This window comes from Schistocerca nitens, chromosome 4 (assembly GCF_023898315.1).
Source record: "Schistocerca nitens isolate TAMUIC-IGC-003100 chromosome 4, iqSchNite1.1, whole genome shotgun sequence".
Classification (NCBI taxonomy): domain Eukaryota; kingdom Metazoa; phylum Arthropoda; class Insecta; order Orthoptera; family Acrididae; genus Schistocerca; species Schistocerca nitens.
In genome coordinates this window covers 347,564,510-347,588,161 of record NC_064617.1, presented here as the reverse complement: position 1 = coordinate 347,588,161, position 23,652 = coordinate 347,564,510, and the positions used below count along the sequence as shown (strand labels likewise).

General features: G+C 39.8%; 1 protein-coding gene across 1 annotated transcript in view; it reads left to right on the top strand.

Annotated features, from left to right (window-relative positions):
- LOC126251734 (85/88 kDa calcium-independent phospholipase A2-like) overlaps positions 1 to 23,652 on the top strand; it is a 188,426-nt gene that overhangs the window by 122,810 nt on the left and 41,964 nt on the right. Inside the window, exon 10 of the mRNA XM_049952340.1 lies at positions 21,433 to 21,604. Coding sequence (XP_049808297.1) covers positions 21,433 to 21,604 — 172 coding nt within the window. The remainder of the gene's footprint in view (positions 1 to 21,432; positions 21,605 to 23,652) is intronic.

Sequence of the window (23,652 nt, the reverse complement as noted above, 5' to 3'; positions counted from 1 at the left end):
AATACTGCTGTCTGCAAAATTGTACCAGGTTTCTACCCTTTTTGTTCTTTGCCCACCAGTCCATGTTCACCTACTGTTTTCCCTTCCCTTTGTTTGCCTGCTACTGAATTCTTGCCTTCCATCTCAACTACATTTTCTTCTCTCTCGTTGTTGTGGTCTTCAGTCCGAGGACTGGATTATGCAGCTCTCCGTCCTGTGCAAGCTACTTCATCTCTGAATAACTACTGCAACCCACATCCATGTGAACCTGCTTCTGTACTTACCTCCTAGCTTCCCTCTGTAATTATTACATCCCACCCCCACCCACCTTCTCTCCCCTCTCACACTTCCTTCAAATATTAAGCTGATGATTCCTTGATGTTTCGGAATGTATCCTATTGACTGATCCCTTCTTTTAGTCAAGTTAAGTCACTTATTTTTTTCCTCCCAAATTCTATTCAGTGCCTCATTATTTATGTGATCTACCTATCTGATCTTCAGCATTCTTCTGTAGTATCACATTTTAAAAGATTCTGTTACCTTCTTGACTGAATTGTTTAGTGTCCACATTTCACTTCCATACCATGGTACATTTCAAGCAAATACCTTCAGAAAAGGCTTCCTAACACTTAAATTTATATTTTTTGTTAACAGATTTCTTTATTTCAGAATCACTTTCCTTGCCATTGTCAATCTAGATTTTATATCGTCTCTACTTCAACCATCATGAGCTATTTTACAGCCCATATAGCAAAACTCACCTACTACCTTTAGAATCTCGTTTTGTAATCTAATTCCCTCTGATCATCTGATTTAATTCGACTACATTCCATTACCATTGTTTTGGTTTTGTTAATGTCATTCTTCTATCCTCATTGACCATTCTGTTCAGCTGCACTTCCAAGTCCTTTCCTGCCTATAATTCACCCTCTCCTTCCTTCTTCCATCTAATGTTCACATTAAACAATGCCCAGTCCAAGTAATTAATAAGCAGTATTTTATGAAGATTTGAGAGGAGCAAAGATTACAGTAAACTTTCAACTTTACTTAGCTTGGCATGTTGAGATGGCTCCAGTTCTTCGTGTTTAGGGGTCTGATTCTTGAAGTTGAAAACTTAACATCAGGTTGAAATATGCTCACTATTTTTATATACTGGAATTTAACATATTTCGTGACAGTACTCACTTTTCCGTGGATGTTTATAAGATGATATTTGACTTTTTTGTGCTGGCTTCAGTCATATAGTGAAAGTATGATTCCATAATGCTGTTTCGTCGGCTGCAGAAATGTCCTGCTTCAATGCGTCTGCCTCATTTTTGGTGCTTCAAATACCATTTTTCTTAATGTGCTTTCTTCTTGATGTTTATATAAAAAAGTAGTAGAATAACTCATTTTTGCTGGTCACTTGCAAATTATTATAACGGGGACCTGTACATTGTTCCACTGTCACACACCAAGTGTTCACTGCCGACTGACTACGGTCAAAGACGACTCCAGCATCAAAGACATTTCACGCAACACACAAGCTTCCTCTTGTAACCAGTCTCTTTGATATTATTCATCACATCTACTAATATTAATCAATATGCTGTCTCTCTCGAACATATAAGCAAATTAGCATAAAATAAGGCAAATTACAATTCACAAAAAATATTCTGACAAAAATATAAGAAAACATTTACAAACTCCCTCATTAGATTTGGTATTGACAAATCCAGTAGAAAATAACACATCTCCCAGATCCATTACAAAGGTCCTCACAGTTGGTTAAACTACATAAATTGGAAGGTTGTTGTTGCAGAATTTTTTACGTAAATATATTTTCCACTGACTTTCTTACATTATAGTATATCATACAGTATTTTGATTTTTCACATTAACAAAGACAAAATTACATTGTTCGCACCTATTATACAAAAATACATCTGATCACATCACAGGCAAGCTTACAACCCTCGCACTCTGCGGAAAAAACAATACTCCAAATGGTTTACATCTTTCATTAACAAATGATTTCCTACTAGTTTTCATTACATTATTAATTTTAATTATCATTTCATAAATGAATACAGAAATAAACATAATAAACGGAACAGGAAATGTGCAAATAATTCATAATTTCAAATGTTAAAAAAAAAGAAAGAAATTAACTATACTTTCAGAACTAGTACTTATCGATTATAACATTTGAAAAAAATATTTTATAAAGTAATTCCTTTTCATAAGTTTTAGCTTGAAATATAACATACTGTGTATAAAATTATATGCAAGTTCTCAGAAAAGCAACTGAGGTAACCTATTCAAAATTCGAAAAATAATACTGATATCGACAACTACTGTTGAGGAAAAGTAATGCTAGAGAAGGGTGTCCCATTACTTGTCTGTGACAGAATTACGATGTCATTGGCAAACCTTAGGTTTTTTTATTTTTGTACTTGAACTTTAATTCCTTCTCCAAATTTTTCTTTTGCTTTTTTTACTGATCCCTCTATGACATACATCACAAATGTAGGAAAAGGTAGATTGCTACTTACTGTAAAGATGAGACTTTTAGTGGCAGACAGGAATGAATAAAATACATTAACACATAAGATTTCAGCCACCGCTTTATCAGAAAAAGAAAGAAAAACACACACCATTCATTCACACAAGCAAGCATACCTCATGCGCATATGACCTCCAACTCTAGCAGCTTGGACCAGAATGCAGCTATCATGTGGAATGGAAGCAGCAGCCTGAAGGGGGCAGGGAAGGAGAAGGGATAGCACTGTACGGGTGGAGGGGAGAAGAGCGTAATTTGGCAGAATGTGCAGGGACTAGAGTGCCAACAGGCACAACCTCAGGAGGTTATGGGGCAAGAAGGTGGGGGAAAACGTAGCAAAAAGGAGAGGAGCTGGGATAGATCAAAGTGTGCGTTGGTAGAGGGTGGCAAATAGAGTGTGGGAGACAAGAATGAGTAGTAGGCGATACAACAGAGTGGATGGTAACTGTTGGTGGAGGGTGGTGACAGCATGTTATCGTACGTTGAGGCTGGGATAGATATGTGATCAGGGACCTTGTTGTAAGGATAACTTTCATCTGCGAAGTTCAGTAAAGCTAGTGGTCAATGGGAGGATGCATATGGCTCGGATAGTGAAACAGAAATTGAAATCAAGCATGTTATGTCAAGCTGTGTTGTGCCACAGGTAGGTCTACTTTGCTCTTGGCTGTGGGGTCCTCCTATGCCAGCCTGTTCATGGGTCATTTAGAGGAGGCTTCTTAGCCTCCCAAAACACTGAAACCCTAGTGTGGTTCTGGTTCATTAATGATATCTTCATTATCTGGCAGTGGACATTCACCCTGCTGGACAGCTCCTAGATAGTCATACCAATATAAAAAGCTATACAGTGATTGCCGCAGAACTGGTATATGACATGACTGCATACACAGCTGACCCAGCCCTTGATGGGGTAGGATAAGCCTGTGACAGGACTGGAATAGGAAATGTTGGGTGGTTAGATTGGACATGTCTTGCACCTGTATCTTCCACTGAGTAATGATTCCTGTGGCAAAGGATTGGGATTGGGAGTAGCATAGGGATGGACTAGGATATTGTGAAGGTTGGGAGGGTGACAGCCCACCACTTTAGGAAGGATAGGAAGGATGTCGTGTGGTGTGTCCCTCATTTCAGGGCACGATGATAGGTAATCAAAGCCCTGATGACGAATGATGTGGTTCTGTCATTCCAGTCCGGAGTGGTATTGGGTGACAAAGGGGACACTGGTTCTTGTGGGGGGGTTTGAGGATTAGGTGTGTGATAGGAAATGGCACAGGTGATCTGTTTGCTGACAAGGTCTGGAGGATAGTGCTGCTGGTGAAGGCCTTGGTGAGACCCTCAGCATACTGGTCAGGGGAGTTTTTGTCACTGCAGATACAACATCCACAGGTGGCCAGGCTGTATGGTAAGGATTTTTGGGTTTGAAAGGGATAACTACCTTCAAAATACAGGTAGTGTTCATGGTTGGTGGGTTTAATGTGGACAGAGGTGCAGAAGGAGCCACAAAGAGGAGGTGGTCAACATCTAGGACGGTGGCATGTCGGCTTGAGGAGGACCAGGTGAAAGCAGACGGAAAGGAAAGTGTTGAGGTTGTGAAGGAATGAAGACGGGTTGCCTTGGCCCTGAGTCCAGATCATGAAGATATAATCAGTGAACCAGAATCCCACAAGAGTTTCATTGTTTTGGGAAGCTAGGAAGTCTCTTCTAGGTGGTCCATGAATAGGTTGGCATGGGAGGATCCCATGCAGGTATCCATGACTGTGCCACAGGTTTGTTTGTGTACCTTCCTTTTGAAGGAGAATTAGTTGTGGGTTAGCATGAAGTGAGTAAGGTGTATGCCGTACTGGGTTTGGAGTCTGAAGGAAGATGGGAAAAGTAGTGTAAAATAGTGATAAGACTACAGCATGAGGGATGTTGGTGTATAAAGAGGTGGCACAAATAGTGAAGGGTTGGTACCCAGGAGGTAAAGGGATGGGGTTGGTGGAGAGTCGTTGAAAGAAGTGGTTATATCTTTTACGTGGGAGGCTAGATTAAGGGCACTTGGTTGGAGGTGTTGGTCAACAATGGATGGAATTCTTTTAGTGGTTGCACAAAAACTAGCCACAATGGGGCATCCAGGATTGTTGGGTTTATGGCTTTTCGGAAGCAAGTAGAAAGTGGGTGTGCGAGGTGTCATAGCAGTGAGGAGGGAAATGGATTCAAGGGAGAGATTCTGGGAAGGGCCTAAGGCTTTGAGCAGGGGTTGGAGGTTGCGTTGGACATTTGAGATTGGATCACTCTTGCAGTGTTTATAGGTGAAGAAAGCAAATAATTAGCAGAACCTTTTGCCAGTTAGTCACTGTGATTCGTAACAACAGCGGTGAAACTTTTTCTGCTGGTAGTATGACTAGGTCAGGGTTTGTTATGAGGTTGTGTATGGCTATTTTTTCTCCTTCAGAAAAGGTTGGTGTTCTGAGGAAGGGACCCAGGGAAGGATGGTGAGGCCAGGTTGGAGGTAAGAAATTCCTGGAAGGTGACCAGAAAGTGGTTAAGTTGGAGGGAGGAAGGATCACCGTTGGATGGTGGTATGAACTGAGTGAGGCAAAGTTCGATGTTGGAATTCGGGTGGTTTGATTGAGATATTGGCGGGAAAGAAGTGATTCCATAGCAAGGATTGGAAGAAGGAGTGTCGGTGGGGGGGGGGGGGGGTTGTCTTTGACAAGTCCAGCATGGTTAAATTTGGGTGTAAAGCTAAAGCTGAGGCCTTTGGATAGAACTAAACTTCTGTGGAACTGAGGTTTTCGTTGAAAGGTTAACAAGAGTATTACAGGAATATTTTGGCCCTAGATTTCGTGGGGTGTTGGTATGGAGTTTTGGGGGCTGTAACAAGTTGAAAAGATCAGCTAGGCAGAGTTAGGTGCTGTGAGGGATGGAGGAGGAGGAACACTGTGAGTAGAATTGGGGTTGGATAGTGGTGCACCAAGGTGACAGTAGGATGTCTGCAGGCTGGATAACTTATGGAAGTGGTGTCTGTAATGCTCCTCCAGATGCTGGAGAGCAAGGGATTTGATTTCAGAGGTGTAATGTATGAAGTAGGAATTGCTCATTAGCAGTAGCTTGTGGAGTGTGCAGAGGTGGATCTGGGATGCCTGTGCCGTAGAGGTATGTTTTTGCAGTACCAGGTTTGTGAGGACCAGGAACTGACAGAATCTGGAAAGGTGAAGGTCATTGTGAAAGGAGGGGTGGAGGCAGAGAAAGGAATGTTTAGGGTTTGGCTGTAAAGTGGGGGGGGGGGGGGGGGGGAAGAGATACTTGCTTGAACTGGTTGCAGTAATATGGGTTAAGGGTCCACTGTGGCAGGAATGGAATAGGGGAAACAGGAATGATGCTGAAATGTGTAAAAGAATGTGTTAGATGGTTGTAAGGGGAGCTGGATAAGAGAAAAAATATGTATAAAAAATACGTAAAGACAACCAAAAACATGAACAGATACACAAAAATACGCACAGATAGATAAAGATATGCACAAATACATAAAAATATTCAAAAATGTGTGAGGCCCCATGAAAATGTGTAACAATACACACAAATATGTTGTGAACATTTAGAAATGGGGGAAAAGGAATGGTTGAGGTATGGGTGTTTGTATGCGTTGTGCTAAGGTACAAGAGAGGGAAGGGTATGGGTTAGGTCTAGGATCAAAAGTTCGTGTGGCACAGGCAGGTGTGGAGAATAACACTCTAAATTACATCATGATGAGGGATGAAGTGGCATTCAATAGCAATAAATATAATTAAACAATGGAAACTCCAGGTATGCATATCAATAATGTAGGAAAAGATGGATTGATAGTTATTGCAAAGAAGACACACTATGTTGCAGACAAGCATGATTAAAAGACCATTACATAAAGCTTTTGACCACGACCTTTGTCAGCAAAAGAGAAACACACCTCTTTCATATGCACAAGCAAGCATATATCACGCATGGACAGTCACCAACACCAGTATCTCGGGCCAGAATGCAACCATCATGTGGGGTGCAAGCAGAAATCTGGAGAGGGTGGGGAAGGGGAAGGGGGAAGGGATAGTAGTGTATGGGTGGGGAGAGACAAATGCTGTCTGGCAGTGTGTGCAAGGACCAGAATGCCAACAAATTCAGTGTCAGTAGGTTGTGGGGCAGGCGGGTGGGGAAAAAAGGAGTGAGAAAGGAGAGGAGCATAGAAAGATGGGCAGATATATTTATTGGCGGACGGCAGCAAATGGAGAGGGTGGGATATGACAAATTGGGTGGAAACTGTTGGGTGTAGAGACAGTACGTTTTTGTACTTTGAGACCAGGATAATTACAGGAACGTAGAATTCTTTGTGCATATTTTGTTTATTTGTCAAGTTCTCTACATTTGTTTTTTGTGTCTTTTGTCTTATCCTGTTCCTCTCACAACCATCAACACCTGTTTGGCTGATTTCCTCCTCATCCCTGTTTCTTTTACCTCATCCCTGCCACAGTAGACCCCTGCTCCATCTTTCTGCACCAGTTCAGAAAAGTATCCCTTTCCCTGGCTTAACTGCCATCACACATCCTATTTCTTAAATGTTGACTAAACAATGGAACTCCCCTTTCTCCCCCCCCCCTCCCCGCCCCCACCACCCCACCCCAATGGCCTAACCATAAAAATTCCTTTCTCTGGACCCCACCCCTCCCTTCACAATGACCTTCATCTTTTCAGATTCTGCCAGTCCCTGGCCCTCACAAAACATGGAACTACAAAAACACATCTTCATGGCACAGTCATCCCAGAACCACCTCTGTTCCCTCCACAAGATACTGCTGATGTGCAATCCCTGCATCATACATCACAGGTCTGAAAGCGAATCCCTTGCTCTCCAGCACCTGGAGGAGCTGTACGGATGCCACCTCCACAAGTTTTCCAACCTGTTGATATCCTACTGCTGCCTTGTGGCACCATTATCCAACCTGTATCCAAGTGTTCCTCCTCCTCCTCCTCCTCCTCCTCCTCCTCCTCCATCCCTCATAGCACCTAAACCCTGCCTAGCTGGCCTTTTCAACTTGCCACAGCTCCCAAAACTCCCTACCAAAACCCCACCAAATCTAGAGCCAAAACATTCCAGTAACACTGTTGATAATCTTTTCACCAAATTCTCAGCTCCACAGACATTTCAGTCCTATCCAAAGGCCTCACCTTTAGCCCTATGCCCAAATTTAACCATGCTGGATTTGTCAAAGCCCCCCCCCCCCCCTCCTTATCCCAATCCTTGCTATGGAAACACTTCTTCCCCGCCAATCTCGCCAGCCAAACCAACCTAATTCTAACTCACTCAGTCCATACCACCATCCAACGGTGATCCTCCCTCCCTCCAACTTAACCACCCTCTGGTCACCTTCCAGGAATTTATTACCTCCAACCTGGCCTCACCATCCTTCCCTGGGTCCCTTCCTCAGAACACCAACCTTTCAGAAGGAGAAAAAATAGCCATACACAACCTCATAACAAACCCTGACCTAGTCATACTACCAGCAGAAAAAAAGTTTCACCACTGTTGTTACGAATCACAGTGACTAACTGACAGAAGGCTCTGCTAAATACCTGCTTTCTTCACCTATAAATGCTGCAAGAGTGATCCCATCCCAGATGTCCAACACAACCTCCAACCCCTGCTCAAAGCCTTAGGCCCTTCCCAGAATCTCTCCCCTGAATCCATTTCCCTCCTCACCGCTACGACACCTCGCACACCCACTTTCTACTTGCTTCCAAAAAGCCATAAACCCAACAATCCTGGATGCCCCATTGTGGCTAGTTTTTGTGTAACCACTAAAAGAATTCCATTCTTCATTGACCAACACCTCCAACCAAGTGCCCTTAATCTAGCCTCCCACGTGAAAGATACCAACCACGTCTTTCAGCGGCTCTCCACCTTCCCCATCCCTTTACCTCCTGGATACTTACCCTTCACTGTTTGTGCCACCTGCTTATACACCAACATCCCCCGTGCTGTGGTCTTACCACTATTGACTCAAAACCAATTGGCTTCTGCTTGATAACTATTGTTTATTTATAGTTACATTCATGAAAGATATGTAACATTTGCCAGGAAACGCACTGATTAAATTCAAAGAAGTTGAGAAGAATGTGAGAGCTTCTTAGAGATATATCTGCATGTGGAGATTTTTTTATTACCATAATCCATATCAAACGCTCTGCGAAATAGAGAGCATGGAGGATGATGACCATGTAAGCTACATGACTGCATAAATCTGATAATTTATCAGGAAGCTTTTATGGCTATCACAAGAAATGTTTTTTTTCCTGTCCAACTGCTCCTGCCTGACATTAAAATGATTATGTACAAAAAAACTCACAGATTTCACTGCATTCAAATAATAATTGATAAATAATAGGTGTAGAAGCAGGGCTGATCTGAGGACCTTTTATCAGCACAAGTGACTGACCACATTTGCTGCACTTCCCCCCCCCCCCTCCCCCCCCCCCTTCCCATTTTCCGCATACATTTCACCCGTGTCACCTTTGTACTAACTGTATTGTGTTCGTGGCCTTAAGTAAATCAGGTAATGATTCAAGCACAATTCCTGTCATAAATACAACTCATGTACCATTCGGTATCATGTCCTGACATTACAGACGTAATCCTCTGTTTTGCATAGTGGATGCAGAGTGATTAGCTGAATTATAATGACAGTATACTTTTCACACTGAGATGGTAAACAAACTTAAAAATCAGTTTTGGCTTTTGTAATAAGTATTTCTATAGTCACTGTTAACCACATTCATAATTTGCATATGAATACAGTTAGTTGTAAATGACTGTCATTTTCTCTATTCACCGAACAACTATCTCTTCAAGAATTGTATTAGCCAAAAAAGGAAATTATGACACTGTAAATGTCTTCAGTACACTTTTAGCACATCTTCTATTGTCACAAACAGTTCTGCTTTTTGTTAAATGAAGTGGAGTGGTGAAGGAAATACATTGAAACCGATTAGTGCAGTGTAACACTATTTTTTATTTGTCATTTTAACAAAATGCAAATAAACTACATATTTTTAACACCTTAAGTTTTGAGAGAGTTTTACAAAACTTATCTCTGAACATAGTTCTGCAACTGCAATATAATTTACAAGATGATATAAAATAAAAAGTCTACACTCTTTACATTCTTCGTCATTCAACCAGTGAAATTTTTCAAGTGCGTATTTCACGTAGTTAAGTTCCCTAAACTTTATATTTGTCTTATAATTAAACTGTACAAAATATAACTCCTGTGCCTGCAAAGACATCTCAATAGCATAACTGAACTCAATAGTTGGAGTTCTGAGCCCACCTGACATGTCACTCCAATTGCCAGTTATAATGTAATTGGATAGATACGAGCTCTATTCACCTAGTGATGGCAAACACATGTAAAAGGAGGTTATAATTAGGCATAATTACATTATATTGTCAAAAATTGTTTTCATTTTTCTAATTGCCAGTTATATAACATTTATTTAGAATAAATAATGCTCTCTCCTCTTCAAGCTTACTGCTACCAATAATTATCTCTCTACATCTCAAGCAACCATACTTTTGGATATATTTATGTGCTAAGTAGCCAGAAAAATATGCAACTGAACTCTGTTCAGAAGAAAGATCTTTCTAAGATGAAGACAGATATTCTCCACCGTTGATGCCACTGGGAACATGTATAGCAACTAAGGAATTGCAGAACAATTCAGCTCAAAATGCAACTTGTTTTACAGAATTTATAAACTTTTTTTTTTCTCCTCCATCCATAGAGGAACCAGGAGTGTTAGGGATTTTCACATTTCCATATCACTGTTGTTCAGTAACAGCCATCTAGTCAGTGTCACTCTCACAGTTTGAAGTGTCAGGTTTCATTAGTGAATTAATAATGCTGGTGCAGAATGAGCACCATAGTGTTCTTACTGTTGGGATCTGGTTGTAACTACCTTTCTGATGGTACACTGAAAATAAACTCTCTAAAGCATCTTGATTCAACCTCCCAGTCAGTAAAAACTTAATGACAACAGTTTGTTTCTCTTTAAAAAACTTGGCAATAGCATTAACAATCTGTATCAAGCCTATAATGCATGGCGGCATTGTTATTTTACCTGTCTGTCAATTTTGTGCGCAGTATTTAAAACTTCTTTTCCCCTTTCTATAGTTGCTATTACTATTGGACATTGTTCTGATACTGCACATCTATGTGGATTTGGGGAAAACTCCATACTGCTAACCAACATGTCAAACAGATTGTTCATAAAGTCTGTAAAGCAAGCTGTGTTTTGAACTGTATTGTTCTGCAATTCCTTAGTTCCTATACATGTTCTCATAGCAGCAGCAACAGAGTGGCTGAGAACTAGTACTGCCATTTTCACATTCATTTTCTTTAATGAATCAGGTTGTCATTTACTGTCAGTGAGTTTTAGCGACATTCTGTCATCAAATGAAACAACAGGATTGTTGAAAGTGAAGTTGCCACTAATAATATTGTTTTGTATGCTTTCAAATAAATCTGGAACATCATAAATAGCAAACATTTACTGTCCCTTTGCACTGAAGTAAGATCTTTCTGTAAATGTTTGAGTACGCTTTGATTACTAGCTCCCTGATCACAACCAGTCAATTTCTGTTCAAAGTTTGCATTTTGCAATAAAATAATTAGTTCCTGTAAGACCAAATAAGTCCGCCTGTTTCATGCCAGAATTAGACAAAGAGTGTGAAATAGGCAGTTTCCAGTTACTGCAGATACCTTTAATCATAAAAATAAGTGCATTGCAATGCAGCCAGTGCCCTGGAATAAAGAGAAGGGAAACAGCAACTGTTGAACACATGGTCATTATTATGTGAGTTGCTACCATGCAGCAATGTACCCTTAATTTTTGACAAGTTGGAAGATTTGTTTTATAAAGATCTGTTCATGTTATGAATTTTCCTGTTTCAGTTTTTGCTTCTTTGGAATATTACCATCATGCCCAACACAGAGTTTTATTTAACTTGTCTCTCAGGCATTTCTGTGATTTCTTTCACGTCTGGAAATGCTTCACACTTTTGTGGTGTTTCATTCGTTTCTGCCAGAAGGCAACTAGCTGCACTCTATGCTTTTCTTGGTGTACTCACTTTCAGTTCAGGTGATGGCAGATTAGTCGTATCACTTGATCCCTCACACACTGCTGAAGAACCAGTATCAGAAGTAAATTTTAGGGAAACTGCTGTGTGTGCAAGCTTTTCTTTCCTGCTGTTCATGAATGATTGCTCTTCAATATGAGCATAATATAGGTTTCTATTGTGCAGCTTTCCTGGATCCATATCCAGCAATTTGACATTGCCTGTAACAATAACTGTCTAACAGAAAAATGTGAAATACATATTTATATTTCATTAATAACTATAGTAGCTCAAGCAGCATTAGCTTCATAAAAAGGAATTTTTTTATCTGGCATTTGCTAATGGAGTTCTTTATTTTCAAGCTTTGTTGGACTAATTTAAATACTTTCATTTTCAGATCATTACATTAGTTAGTACCACGTTCAAAAGACTGTTCTAGATTACATTTCAGTTTTTCAGTTCTGGGAATGTTGTCTCTACTGCAAGAATATTTTGAGTCTGGTTAATACTAAGTGAATGAAAATCAGTGCTGGCTCCATTCTCTCGTGTGCAACAGATATGTGGGTGTGAGCAAACGACTTTGTCGAGTTTTATTTGGAGTTCACCCACTATCCACCATGTGGCTGACGTTTTTCAAAAAGTTCAGAAACACATACCTCCTAATCTCTTCTTCCACATGACATTACTTGCTTCATACGTGAAACATATCCTGTTTGTAATGCTGCTTTCCCTTCAGTGCTTAGTTTCTAGTGGAAGGAATCTGGTGTTCTCTCCACTCCAGCACTAGCATCACAAAAAGTAGTCTTCTGTTCTTAAGTACTTGAAGTTCATTGTTTGTAATTAATGCTCTGCTTTTAAATTTCCTCCTCAACTATAATGAGGAGACAATGAAAGACATCAACCAAAATGTGCATAAAGTTTTGGAATACTACTAAAGGAGGCTATAGCTGCAATTTAGTTTTAATTGCACTACCTCAAAGCATTTCACAGTTATGTAAAAATTCAGACACTTGCATACCTATTGTCCTAGTCCATTTAGATTCCTTCATCAAAAACGCCAGACAGAATAATACTGTCTCAGCATTAAAGATTTACATTGTAACTATAACTAGTGCTGTTATCATGTGAAACCTGTGTGAGTATTATTACTGAAGGAAAAAATATGCAACATCAGTAGGCTTGGCACCTGTGCTCATTCTCTCATGTTCTCCTTCCATCCATCTAAGGTGGACACTTGTCCACAGGTACAAACAAATGCTAGTGAATTCCAGAGAATTGTCTGCGAATGCTCATTCATTTGTGTTCACTTCCCTTCACTGGTGTGTGGCTGAGGCTTTACACAAGTTCAGTCATGTTGTCTTCCATTTGTTCCAGTACGCACGAGGCTTTAGAACGTGGAAATATCATGTGCAAATTTTTCCATGGCTGAAGACCACAGTTGTTATATACTTTTTAAATGAAATCATTGCCGCCATTTGACTGTAAGTTATATTATTCCTTTATTGCACTATAGCAGTTTCGTCAATAGAGCTATTTTCAATTGCAAGGTGACAATTCAGGTACTGCTCCTAAATGTTATCACATTATGGGATAATCTTTGTTATCCATATGTTTTTATTTTTTACTCGTAAGTGGTATATAATTCACCTGAATTTAAAATCCACTTTCATAAACTTTTTTTTCATATTTTATGGGAAATCTGAACACTTTTAGTCCAGGGCTTGTATGTCTTCTCCTTCCACAGTTAATATACATCCAGGCACTCAGCATGATGACCTGATCCACTAGTGATGCTTTCTCAGAAAAGAGGTAAACAGCTGTACTTTGCAGCCACTAGTCTGTGGGCAGCACTCTGGGATCCTTGCCTTCACACAAGGTTGTCACTCACTTCACTGAATAGAACAATATCTAGTCGTTGGTGCTGTTTCATGTCGAGGGTTGCCTGCCAGAGCAAACACTCAGTTGATCTGTTTCTTACGTGATCTGGGGTGTAATTACACTTATTGCAAGGCGAGTTCTAGAGCAACTTCACATGTAAGTGACAAATGCACAGAAAAGTTTGAAGTACTGTGGCATGCAGAGAGGTATACGTTGCAGTCAGGGCAATACCAGCTTGTTTCTTTCCTGCTTGCTTTGTCAGTAGATTGTTTTGTCTTCTCTGAACAAATCTTGGAAACCTGTCTTTGTACTGGTTTTCCATGAGATTCACCTGTTAAAAAACAAGATGAAGACAATTAATCAGAACTAAATTGTAACTGCAGCAGCAGTATTTCTAGCAGCAATATCGGTGATGAGAAATTGTAGCTTACTTGAATATGAATCTTCTTCGAACTATTCCTACTCAGTATTACTCCCCCCAATCCAGAATCATAGAAGTATTTCTCTGGAGCTTTTAAAATATAGCATAAAATGATGAGCTACAATGTGTTTACAAAGGAAAGGATGCTTCCTCTTCTTTTACACAGAAATATTATATTTAACAAAAAAGTGAAAGCTTAAGAAAGTGTAGAAATAATCAGATTTAACAAAAATTGAAAAAGAAAGTCAGAATTATTATTGTAATGTGACAGTTGCATACCTGAACTTAATTTAACATGGGAAAATGAAATTGTGTTTAGTGATTAAAACTAAGCTGGCATTGTGTGTCATGTGTTCATTGATTTCAAGTGTTTCCAGTAATATAACTTTTTCTTAACAGTATGTAAAATGTCACAATCCACATTGTATGAGTGGTTTTCTATTAAAAATTTTTCTGCAAGGTAGAATCTTTCCCTTCTAGTCTCCAGCTTCTCTAATATCCTAATAATTACCACAGCTATGACTACTGGTAAATGTACACTTTTCCACTGCGCGTTTATAAATGCCACTGTGTGCTAGAGGTCCATTTTGTCTTAACTATTGAGTAATAATTTAGCTAAGCTGTACTTTAAAACATAGCTCTTTAGTTGTAAGACTTCAACTTTTTGCAAGGCTCATATATTTTACTAATGAATTGGATAGTGCACCACTTTTTGTAACTACTGACTGGTTCCTGTTGGCCAGCTTACAGAAGTGGTGTAATTTTATATATTTTCTTTGTTCATATAATATTATCAATCAGGCTAAATCTATAGTCATTACTGAAAGTGACAAGTTTGATAATCTATAATTGAGTTTGAAAGGCAGATTCAGATAACAGAACTGTACCGTAGAATTGAAAGTGACATGTTTACAAGTATTTTGTATACCAGTAGTAGTGTGTAGATATTGCAGTATGGGTAGCTGTTGTTTTTCGGTAAATTTCAAATAAATGTTTCTTTATGCTAATATCTGTATTAAGTCTCAAGACGTTTATAGAACCACGTCCCAGCTCCATAGTGAATTGAATTATTTTATGTTGGGACTTCAAATGTTGTAAGAATAAATTTTGTCTAGTTGTACCAGTTTATAAACATAACACGTCATTTACATTTGTGATCCTGTAGTTCATTTTGCAACTCAGTGGTTCTTTCTGTAAGAACACATGTGTAAAATATTCCATAAAAATTTCAGGCAGTATTTAAACAAGAGGGGAAACCCATAGCTAGGCACTGTCTATTGCAAGTCTTTCCAGCTCGAGTGCCAGCTTTCAGGCAGCTGGGAGACAGCAGTCATTGGTGCACAGGGGTGAGAAAACAGCTCACTTGAGGACAGCCAGGGAGCCTGGCAGCAGCATACATGCACATATGCCTCAGCCGAGCTCCCATGTGCACGTGGGTCATGCATGTGCAGAACTTGTGCATGGTGCCATACAATAGGACTGCTTGGCAGGTAGCCTATAGTGATGGGAATAACCAAATGAAAACAGTCAATTCAGTCTATTGTTGGAAAACAATTGACTTATTCATTTGTAGTTCTGTGTATTGGTTGAATTATTGATTCATTCTTTTGAGTGAAATCAGTCTGGGAACAAGTGAAAAAAATTGATTCAGCAGGTTGTAGTTGTATGTATTGGTGAATTATTGTTTACTGAATTATTGTTTATTCACTTCTGTAGAGTGAAACCAGTCTGCTGAGCTGCCAAATGGAAACAGTCAACACAGTCTGTACTAGTTTTGCATATTGACAGAATCATTCATCCATTATTTTCCAGTGAAACCAGTCCATAGTTTCACTGTTGGTTGAACCATGTATTCATTCTTCACCTGGAACCACCCTTTAGTTTTTCAGTTGACTGAGCTAACCAGTCATTCCTCTGAGTGAAACCAATCTGTAGCACTTTCATTAGTTGAACTAAAGCAGTGTTATACAATTGTGGTACACATCCCCAGAGGGTAAGCCCTATCCCCTGGATAGTGCATACTCCAGAGTTAAAATAAGTGTTCCTTCTTATTTAATTATGTACTGAATGAACTAATTCTTCTTTACATTGTTTAAAAATTTATTAGTATATTGCTGTGGTTTAAGCCCTTCCAGATCCAGTTAACACATAAGTATCTAAGCTGGTGTGTCATTGTAGGTACAAACTTGATCATAAAGTTGCCTTAGGCGTACATGAAGAAAAAAGGAAAATCATCAGATTGTAGCGCCTGATAGCTTTCTGCTTTAATGAAAAGGTGTGATGATGTCTATTAATTAATATAATTTGAATCCAACTCTAGAATACTTATTCGGCCATTTATTTATGTGGAAGATAAATATATTGTGCTGAAAATTGTGATACCGCTTACGTCTGTACAAATCATATCCAAGCACACAGACGTGTTTATATTTTACAGTCTTTGAAATGTAGCAGGTATAGTATACACAAATGTTATGTGGCAGCAGGTGCTTCATACAGATGTTGCGTGCAGTGTGTGCTTCATACCAGAGTTGTGTGGCAGAGAGGGCTGCTTAACAGTGTTGTTGCTGGCAAGAAGTAAAGCTTGGTCTGCGTACCCCACTCATTGCAGAGTACAATAGACTATAAGATTCAGTGCTACGACATTACAAAACAAACATGACTAGCTTATTGGTGCTACTGATCTAAGTCAGAGGTTAAAATGCATTTGATGTGACAATATTTCAATCGTTGTTCCACCACTAACATGTCACTTTAAAGAAACTAAATATTGTCTTTGAGTTATCTTTCAGCAGTAGTACAAAACTGGTTTGGCTCGCTTTTTGGTAATACTGATGTAATGTACGGGTTAAGGTGCACTTTTCAACGATGATAGTTTAATCTTTATACTAAAGTTAAAACAGTACTTTAAAGGAAAAAAATTGCTTACTGGTTCTACTGATCCAGCTTACAGGTTAGGATACACATGGCAGTGACTGACTGACTTACACTGTTGGAACAGTGTAAACATCATCATTGTCATGGTACTGAACAAAAATTTCAGTTTCTGAATTTAATACATGTACATGTAGGTAAGAAAAGAAATTTACTGTACATTCATCTCCTTTTCAAAGTTAGCCAAACATTATAGTGGCCATGATTGGGTATTGCCTTATCTTGCAGTGCAAAACGTTTGCCATTTCTACTGATGAAATTACATCAACTCAGTAAAATATTAGATGTTTTGAGATCACATCATTGATTCCTTGAATGTGAATGTGCAGTATCAACAAGTCTCTACTTGTCTGGAAAAGTACACATGTATTTTGTGTTCATTTGGGGAAAGATGTCATTCTTGGAGATTGGGTCAGTGCACATGCACAAACGTCATCAAGCCTAATCGTGACATTTCCGATGCCTCTTAAATTTAGACGGAGACTAAATTCATCTGAGAGATTGCTGACTAAGTTTATGTACACATCTCGGCAGTCTCCTCCAAAAATGCACGCATGTGGTGAAGAGAGAACAGGAGAGGTATCATGTAATTTCCACCTGGGAACAGCATAAGTAAGTCAGTCAGTCAGTCAATCATCGTCAAGCCTATCTTAACCTTTAAATTACATAACTGGGGCCAATTAGAAACCTTTACATAGCTCATCAAAACATTTTTGGTTTGTTTAAAGTGTGCTACAAAGATTGACCCTTTGCCAATGCCAAGTGCAGCTTACAGCAGTAATGCCACACAACGTAAGTATGAAGTCCTCTCTGCTATGCAACATTGGTATGAAGCATCCTCTGCTATGTGACATCTGTACAAAGCATCCTCTGCTATGTGACATCAGTACGGGAGCATCCTCTGCTACGTGAAATCAGTACGGGAGCATCCTCTGCTACGTGACATCAGTATGGAGCATCCTCTGCTACTCGATATCAGTACGGAGCACCCTCTGCTACGCGACATCACTGCGAAACATCCTTCGCTACGCAACATCACTATGAGGCATCCTCCACTACGCGACATCGGTACCAAGCGTCCTTTGCTACAGCACATTCGTACCAAGCATCCTTAGATACACTACATCGATACAAAGCATGCTGTGCCATCCAATGCCTGTACGAAGCATCCTCTGCCAACCAACATCGGTATAAAGCCCCATCTGCCACATAATGTCAGTTCTGAGCCCCAACTGCCACACACCATCAGTTCAGAGCCCCATCTACCACACAACATTGCCACGGGGCTGCTTCTGGTGCACAGCGTCGGGAAGGGGCCACCTCTGGCGCACAGTGTCAGCATAGAACCCCCTGGTGTCATGTAGCATTGGCACAGGGCACCCCCACAGCATGGGGTCCCCGGCGGCACACAGCTCTGTCCTCTGCCCTCTGACGTCTGTACGAAACACGCTCTGCCCTCTGACAGTGGCACGAAACACGCTCTGCCCTCTGAAAGTGGCACGAAACACGCTCTGCCCTCTGACAGTGGCACGAAACACGCTCTGCCCTCTGACAGTGGCACGAAACACGCTCTGCCCTCCGATATTGGTACGAAACACGCTCTACCCTCAGACGTCGGTACAAAATGCACTCTGTCGCCTGACATCAGTCCGAAGCCCCCTCTGCCAAGCTACGCCAGTACAAAACACCAGTTGCCATTGATGATGTCATGTTTGCCAGTCCCAGCATGTATACAATCAGTGGATAATGAGTAATGTGGGTGTAGTCACAGGTTTTGTCTTTACATACCGACTGCATTCCTACTCATATGTCTGGATAAAAAATGATCTTCAAGATAAATTCAGTGTGATATACAATATCGGTGAAGATGATTCATATTCTCTATTTATTTTAATTAAAGAAATTCATACAAAATTTGAGTGACTGCAAATATTATTCCCGAAAAAGAAATACCTCTGGCAACTGATTGTGCATGCTTAAAATGCAAGTGATTAATTAACGGTTGCTTCATCAGGAAAGAGGGAAGGAGAGGGAAAGACGAAAAGGTGTGGGTTTTAAGGGAGAGGGTAAGGAGTCATTCCAATCCCGGGAGTGGATATATGTCTGCTTGTGTCTGTATATGTGCGGATGGATATGTGTGTGTGCGCGAGTGTATACCTGTCCTTTTTTCCCCCTAAGGTAAGTCTTTCCGCTCGCGGGATTGGAATGACTCCTTACGCTCTCCCTTAAAACCCACATCCTTTCGTCTTTCCCTCTCCTTCCCTCTTTCCTGATGAAGCAACCGTTGGTTGCGAAAGCTTGAATTTTGTGTGTGTGTTTGTTTGTTTGTGTGTCTATCAACATACCAACGCTTTCGTTTGGTAAGTTACATCATCTTTGTTTTTAGATATATTTCTCCCACGTGGAATGTTTCCCTCTATTATAATGATTTATTTATTGTGACATAAACTTATATTGTAGTGCCAGTTATTAAACTTTTAAAACCAACCAAAAAGCCATGTTTCATGTCAGCGGTACAAAAAATTCATGTTTATTTAAATAATATTGCATACATTTGGAGAACATTTCATTTTCAGAAATATATGTTTTATTCACCTCTCCTGGAAATAAGATATGTTATTAGTTTCTAAAAAATGTTAGCGACCCTGCTTGTTGTTCATCTATAACCTAGTAGGCTGAAAAAGGGTGTGTGCTACATACAGTATGGGGCAGTGTTGGAAAAGCTTGCTCTATAAAAAGTGTCCTCAAACTGGAAATAATTATGTATAGCACATATTTAAGCAGCGATGACTGTCTTGTAATTCTACAAGGTTAGATGTATGCAAGAGATTTGTTAATATCATCAGTAGGAATGTTTATGAGTGAGTGAAGGATGCAAATGATACTACACTGGTGTGCAAAACTTATGGAAAAAAATAGTTTTTGCATGATGTATCAATTCCAATTAAAATTGCTTTATGAAACTTGGGCCATACATAGAAAGAACTGTTGCAGTAGAGTACAGAAGGTAACTGGTAAAAATAGGCAAGGAAGCTAACAGAAATGACACTTTCATTCAAAAATAGTAATTACACTGAAGTGACTGTGATTTACAATGGACCCTGACTTACTTACTTACTTACTTACTTACTTACTTACTTGCTCCTTGGCACTACAGCCCATGTAGGGATTTGGCCTCTCTGATGATCACAGCCCAATCCTGACGATTTTCTGCACATTTTCTCCATCACCTGACTCCAATCTTTCTCAAATCGTTTTCCACAGTGGGCCTCTGGACATTACAAAAGGTGGAATACGGCTCTTAAGAAGATGTGTGGTCACCACAAGTGGCAAACATACTGTGCAATGTGCTCCCAGGCTGGCCACAAGGTCGGTAAGCAGTTCTTGTGGTAGGATTTTTCCGTGCCTCCACCAGCATGATTTACAACTGCTGGATGGTCATTGGTGCATGTGGTTGTACTCCAGTGTGCCTCCCCATTGCATCCCACACATGCTTGATGTGATCTAAGTCAAGCAAAAGGGCAGGCCAGTCAATTCGCTGGATGTCCTCTTGTTCTTAGAGCTGTGCTGTTCGATGTGATTGTGCACTACCCTCCGTAAAAGTGGTGACGAGGTCAAACATCTCCCAAATAAGAAGCACATAGGGTATGAGTACAGTGGCACAGTAATGTTGGTAAGTAAGTGTACCGTGTTCAAAAATTTGGAGGTCAGTTGCTCATGCAACATTATGCCTCTCCACACCATAACACCTGCATCACCAAAATGATTACGATCAACCAAGCTGGATGAACCCTCTGTGATGAGAAGTGGGAACATTGTTGACTTCACTTTTATGGGTGACAATATGTGACTGCATCAAACAGCTCAGGTAGAGGAGCTCTTGCAATGAGAGGATATTTGGCGAGTGGACTGGGCTGCCCATTCCCTGACTTGAAAGCCACCGAGCTTGTCTGGGATATGTTGGCAAGATGTACTGCAAGAAGTCCACATGTACCAATGACCATCCAACAGTTGCCAACCGTGCTGATGTAGGAATGGGACACTCACTACGAGAACTCCTCACCAATCTTGAGGCTAACATGGGAGCACATCACAGAGCATGCATTGCTGTCTGTAGGGATCACACACCCAATTAAGGAATGTGTTCTGTTGTTTGTAATGTTAGGGGATCATCATAAATTGTGACGACTGCAATGTAATTAGTCTTTTGAATAAAAGTATCATTTCTGTTCACCTCAATGTGTACTTCTTTCAGTTACTTTCTGTGCTATATTGTAGCATTTCTTCCTATGTATGGTAAGTTTCATCGAGCTATGTTACTTGGCAGTGACACATCATACGAAAGCTAAGTTTGGCCTTAAGTGTAATTTAGCATATCCTCAATTTTATCAATATGGGCTATGGCATTTCTGATACAAACTTGGGTTTAAATTTTCTATTCTGTCTGATTTGTTTACAGAGAGATTTACTGCTTATTCCTTATAAGTTTAAAAACCAGTTATGCTGTGCTTATATAAGTACTGCTGAATATTTTACACACATTGTTTTTGTTTTTAGGTCATTTGGAAGGTTCTTGGATGGAGGATTAATAGCCAATAATCCTACTCTGGATGCCATGACTGAAATACATGAGTACAATTTGGCACTAAGAGCAGCTGGGCGTGAAGAAGAAGTGAAAACACTCTCAGTTGTTGTATCTGTGGGCACAGGTGTTGTCCCAGTTACACAGGTAATTTCCAAAGCATGAATTTTAGACAAAATTTATGAGCAATTTTTTGCACAATTTTATCAGTTGCACAGTATAGAATGCTTTGCCTGTATTCATAAAATATCACGATTAATAAGTTAAGTATGTCAATACACTCATGGCAGACACGTAATATGGTAGTGGAGAAATGCAGGGATGAAATTGGACAGAGATTAAGACAGTAATAGTAGTTGATAGTAGTTGAAGAAGTAGGAGAAGAATGAAGAAGAAGAAGAAGAGGAGGAGGAGGTTGAAGTGTAAGTAGAGAAGATTAGACTAAAACCAGACTGGAGAAAATAGTGAATATTGTTTATTGAAACCAAAAGACACTTTCCACATAAATATTGTACACAGTACTGTTCTTGTTCTGTCAATCTGTTCATGACAATGATATTAGGATGTGTTACACTCAGATGTATAGTCATTTTATGTTTCAGTCTCTTCTCTTTGCTGTAAACGCATTGAGTATGCATGCATGCTTTCATGGCGAAATATACTGATAAAAATCTCTCCAGCTTTCAGTCACAACAGGTGGTTAAAAACCCTGAGCTTTTGGCACTCAGCCGAAAGCAAGTGAATGTTTAGCCACTTTACTCAGCTGGAAGCTCGAGATAATTTTCAGTATAAATGTGTTGATTGTCATGATCAACACTAAATTGTGACTTATAGGATAACAATAGGTAGTGAAATTGCTTGCTTATGGAATATCATCTCAGTTATGCGACTGGATTTGTGATTTCCTGTCAGAGAGGTCACAGTTCGTAGTAATTGATGGGAAGTTGTCGAGTAAAATAGAAGTGATCCCTGGCATTCCCCAGGGTAGTGTTATAGGCCCTTTGCTGTTCCTTATCTACAAAAACCATTTAGGAGACAATCTATGCAGCCATCATAGGTTGTTTGTAGATGATGCTGTCGTTTATCGACTAGTAAAGTCATCAGATGTTCAGAATAAATTTCAAAATATTTAGAAAAGATATGCATGTGGTGCAAATATTGGCAGTTGACACTATATAACAAAAAGTGTGATGTCATCCACATGAGTGCTAAAACCAGTCCATTAAACTTCGATTACATGATAGATCAGTCAAATCTAAAGGCTGTAAATTTAACTAAATACCTAGTAATTACAATCACCTTAAACTGGAAGGAACACACAGAAAATGTTGTGGGGAAGACTAACCAAAGACTGCATTTTATTGGCAGGACACTTAGAAAATGTAACAGATCTACTAAAGAGACTGCCTACACTATGCTTGTCCATCCTCTTTTAGAATACTGCTGCACGGTGTGGGATCCTCACTGGATAGGATTGACGGACTACATCGTAAAAGTTCAAAGAAGGGCAGCACATTTTGTATTATCTTGAAATAGGGGAGAGGGCGTCACTGAAATGATGGGGTGGACATCATTAAAACGAAGGTGTTTTTCATTTTGGCGGAATCTTATCATGAAATTTCAGTCACCAAATTTCTCCTTTGGATGTGAAGATACTTTGTTGACACTAACCTACATAGGGAGAAACGATTATAATAATAAAATAAGGGAAATCAAACCTCACACGGAAAGATATAGGTGTTCATTTTTTTCTGCGCGCTTTACGAGATTGGAATAATAGATAATTATTGTGAAGGTGGTTTGATGCTCCCTCTGTCAGGCACTTAAATGTGATTTGCAGAGTACCATGTAGATGTAGATGTAGAGGTTCTATTGGTGTACTATCAGCCATGGCATTGGCTGGTGTGTTGTATTGTATTGTATTGTATTGTTAGTGTCCTAAGTCCAGTGGATATAGATACATAAAAGCAAGAAGGGGTGATCAACATAGACTGAGACTGATTTTTTCCCTGTATCTGCAGTGATAGTTTCCTGTCACTCTGAAAAGAACAGGTTTTTATGTGCTAACGTCCATAGGTGGCAGCATTCTGATATTGGTAGGTTGGTAGTAATGCTTTGGTAGATGCTCTTTGCATTTTGCACAGACATTGAAGGTGACACTAGAGGAGCAGTATGGTGCAATAAATTTCTGTGTT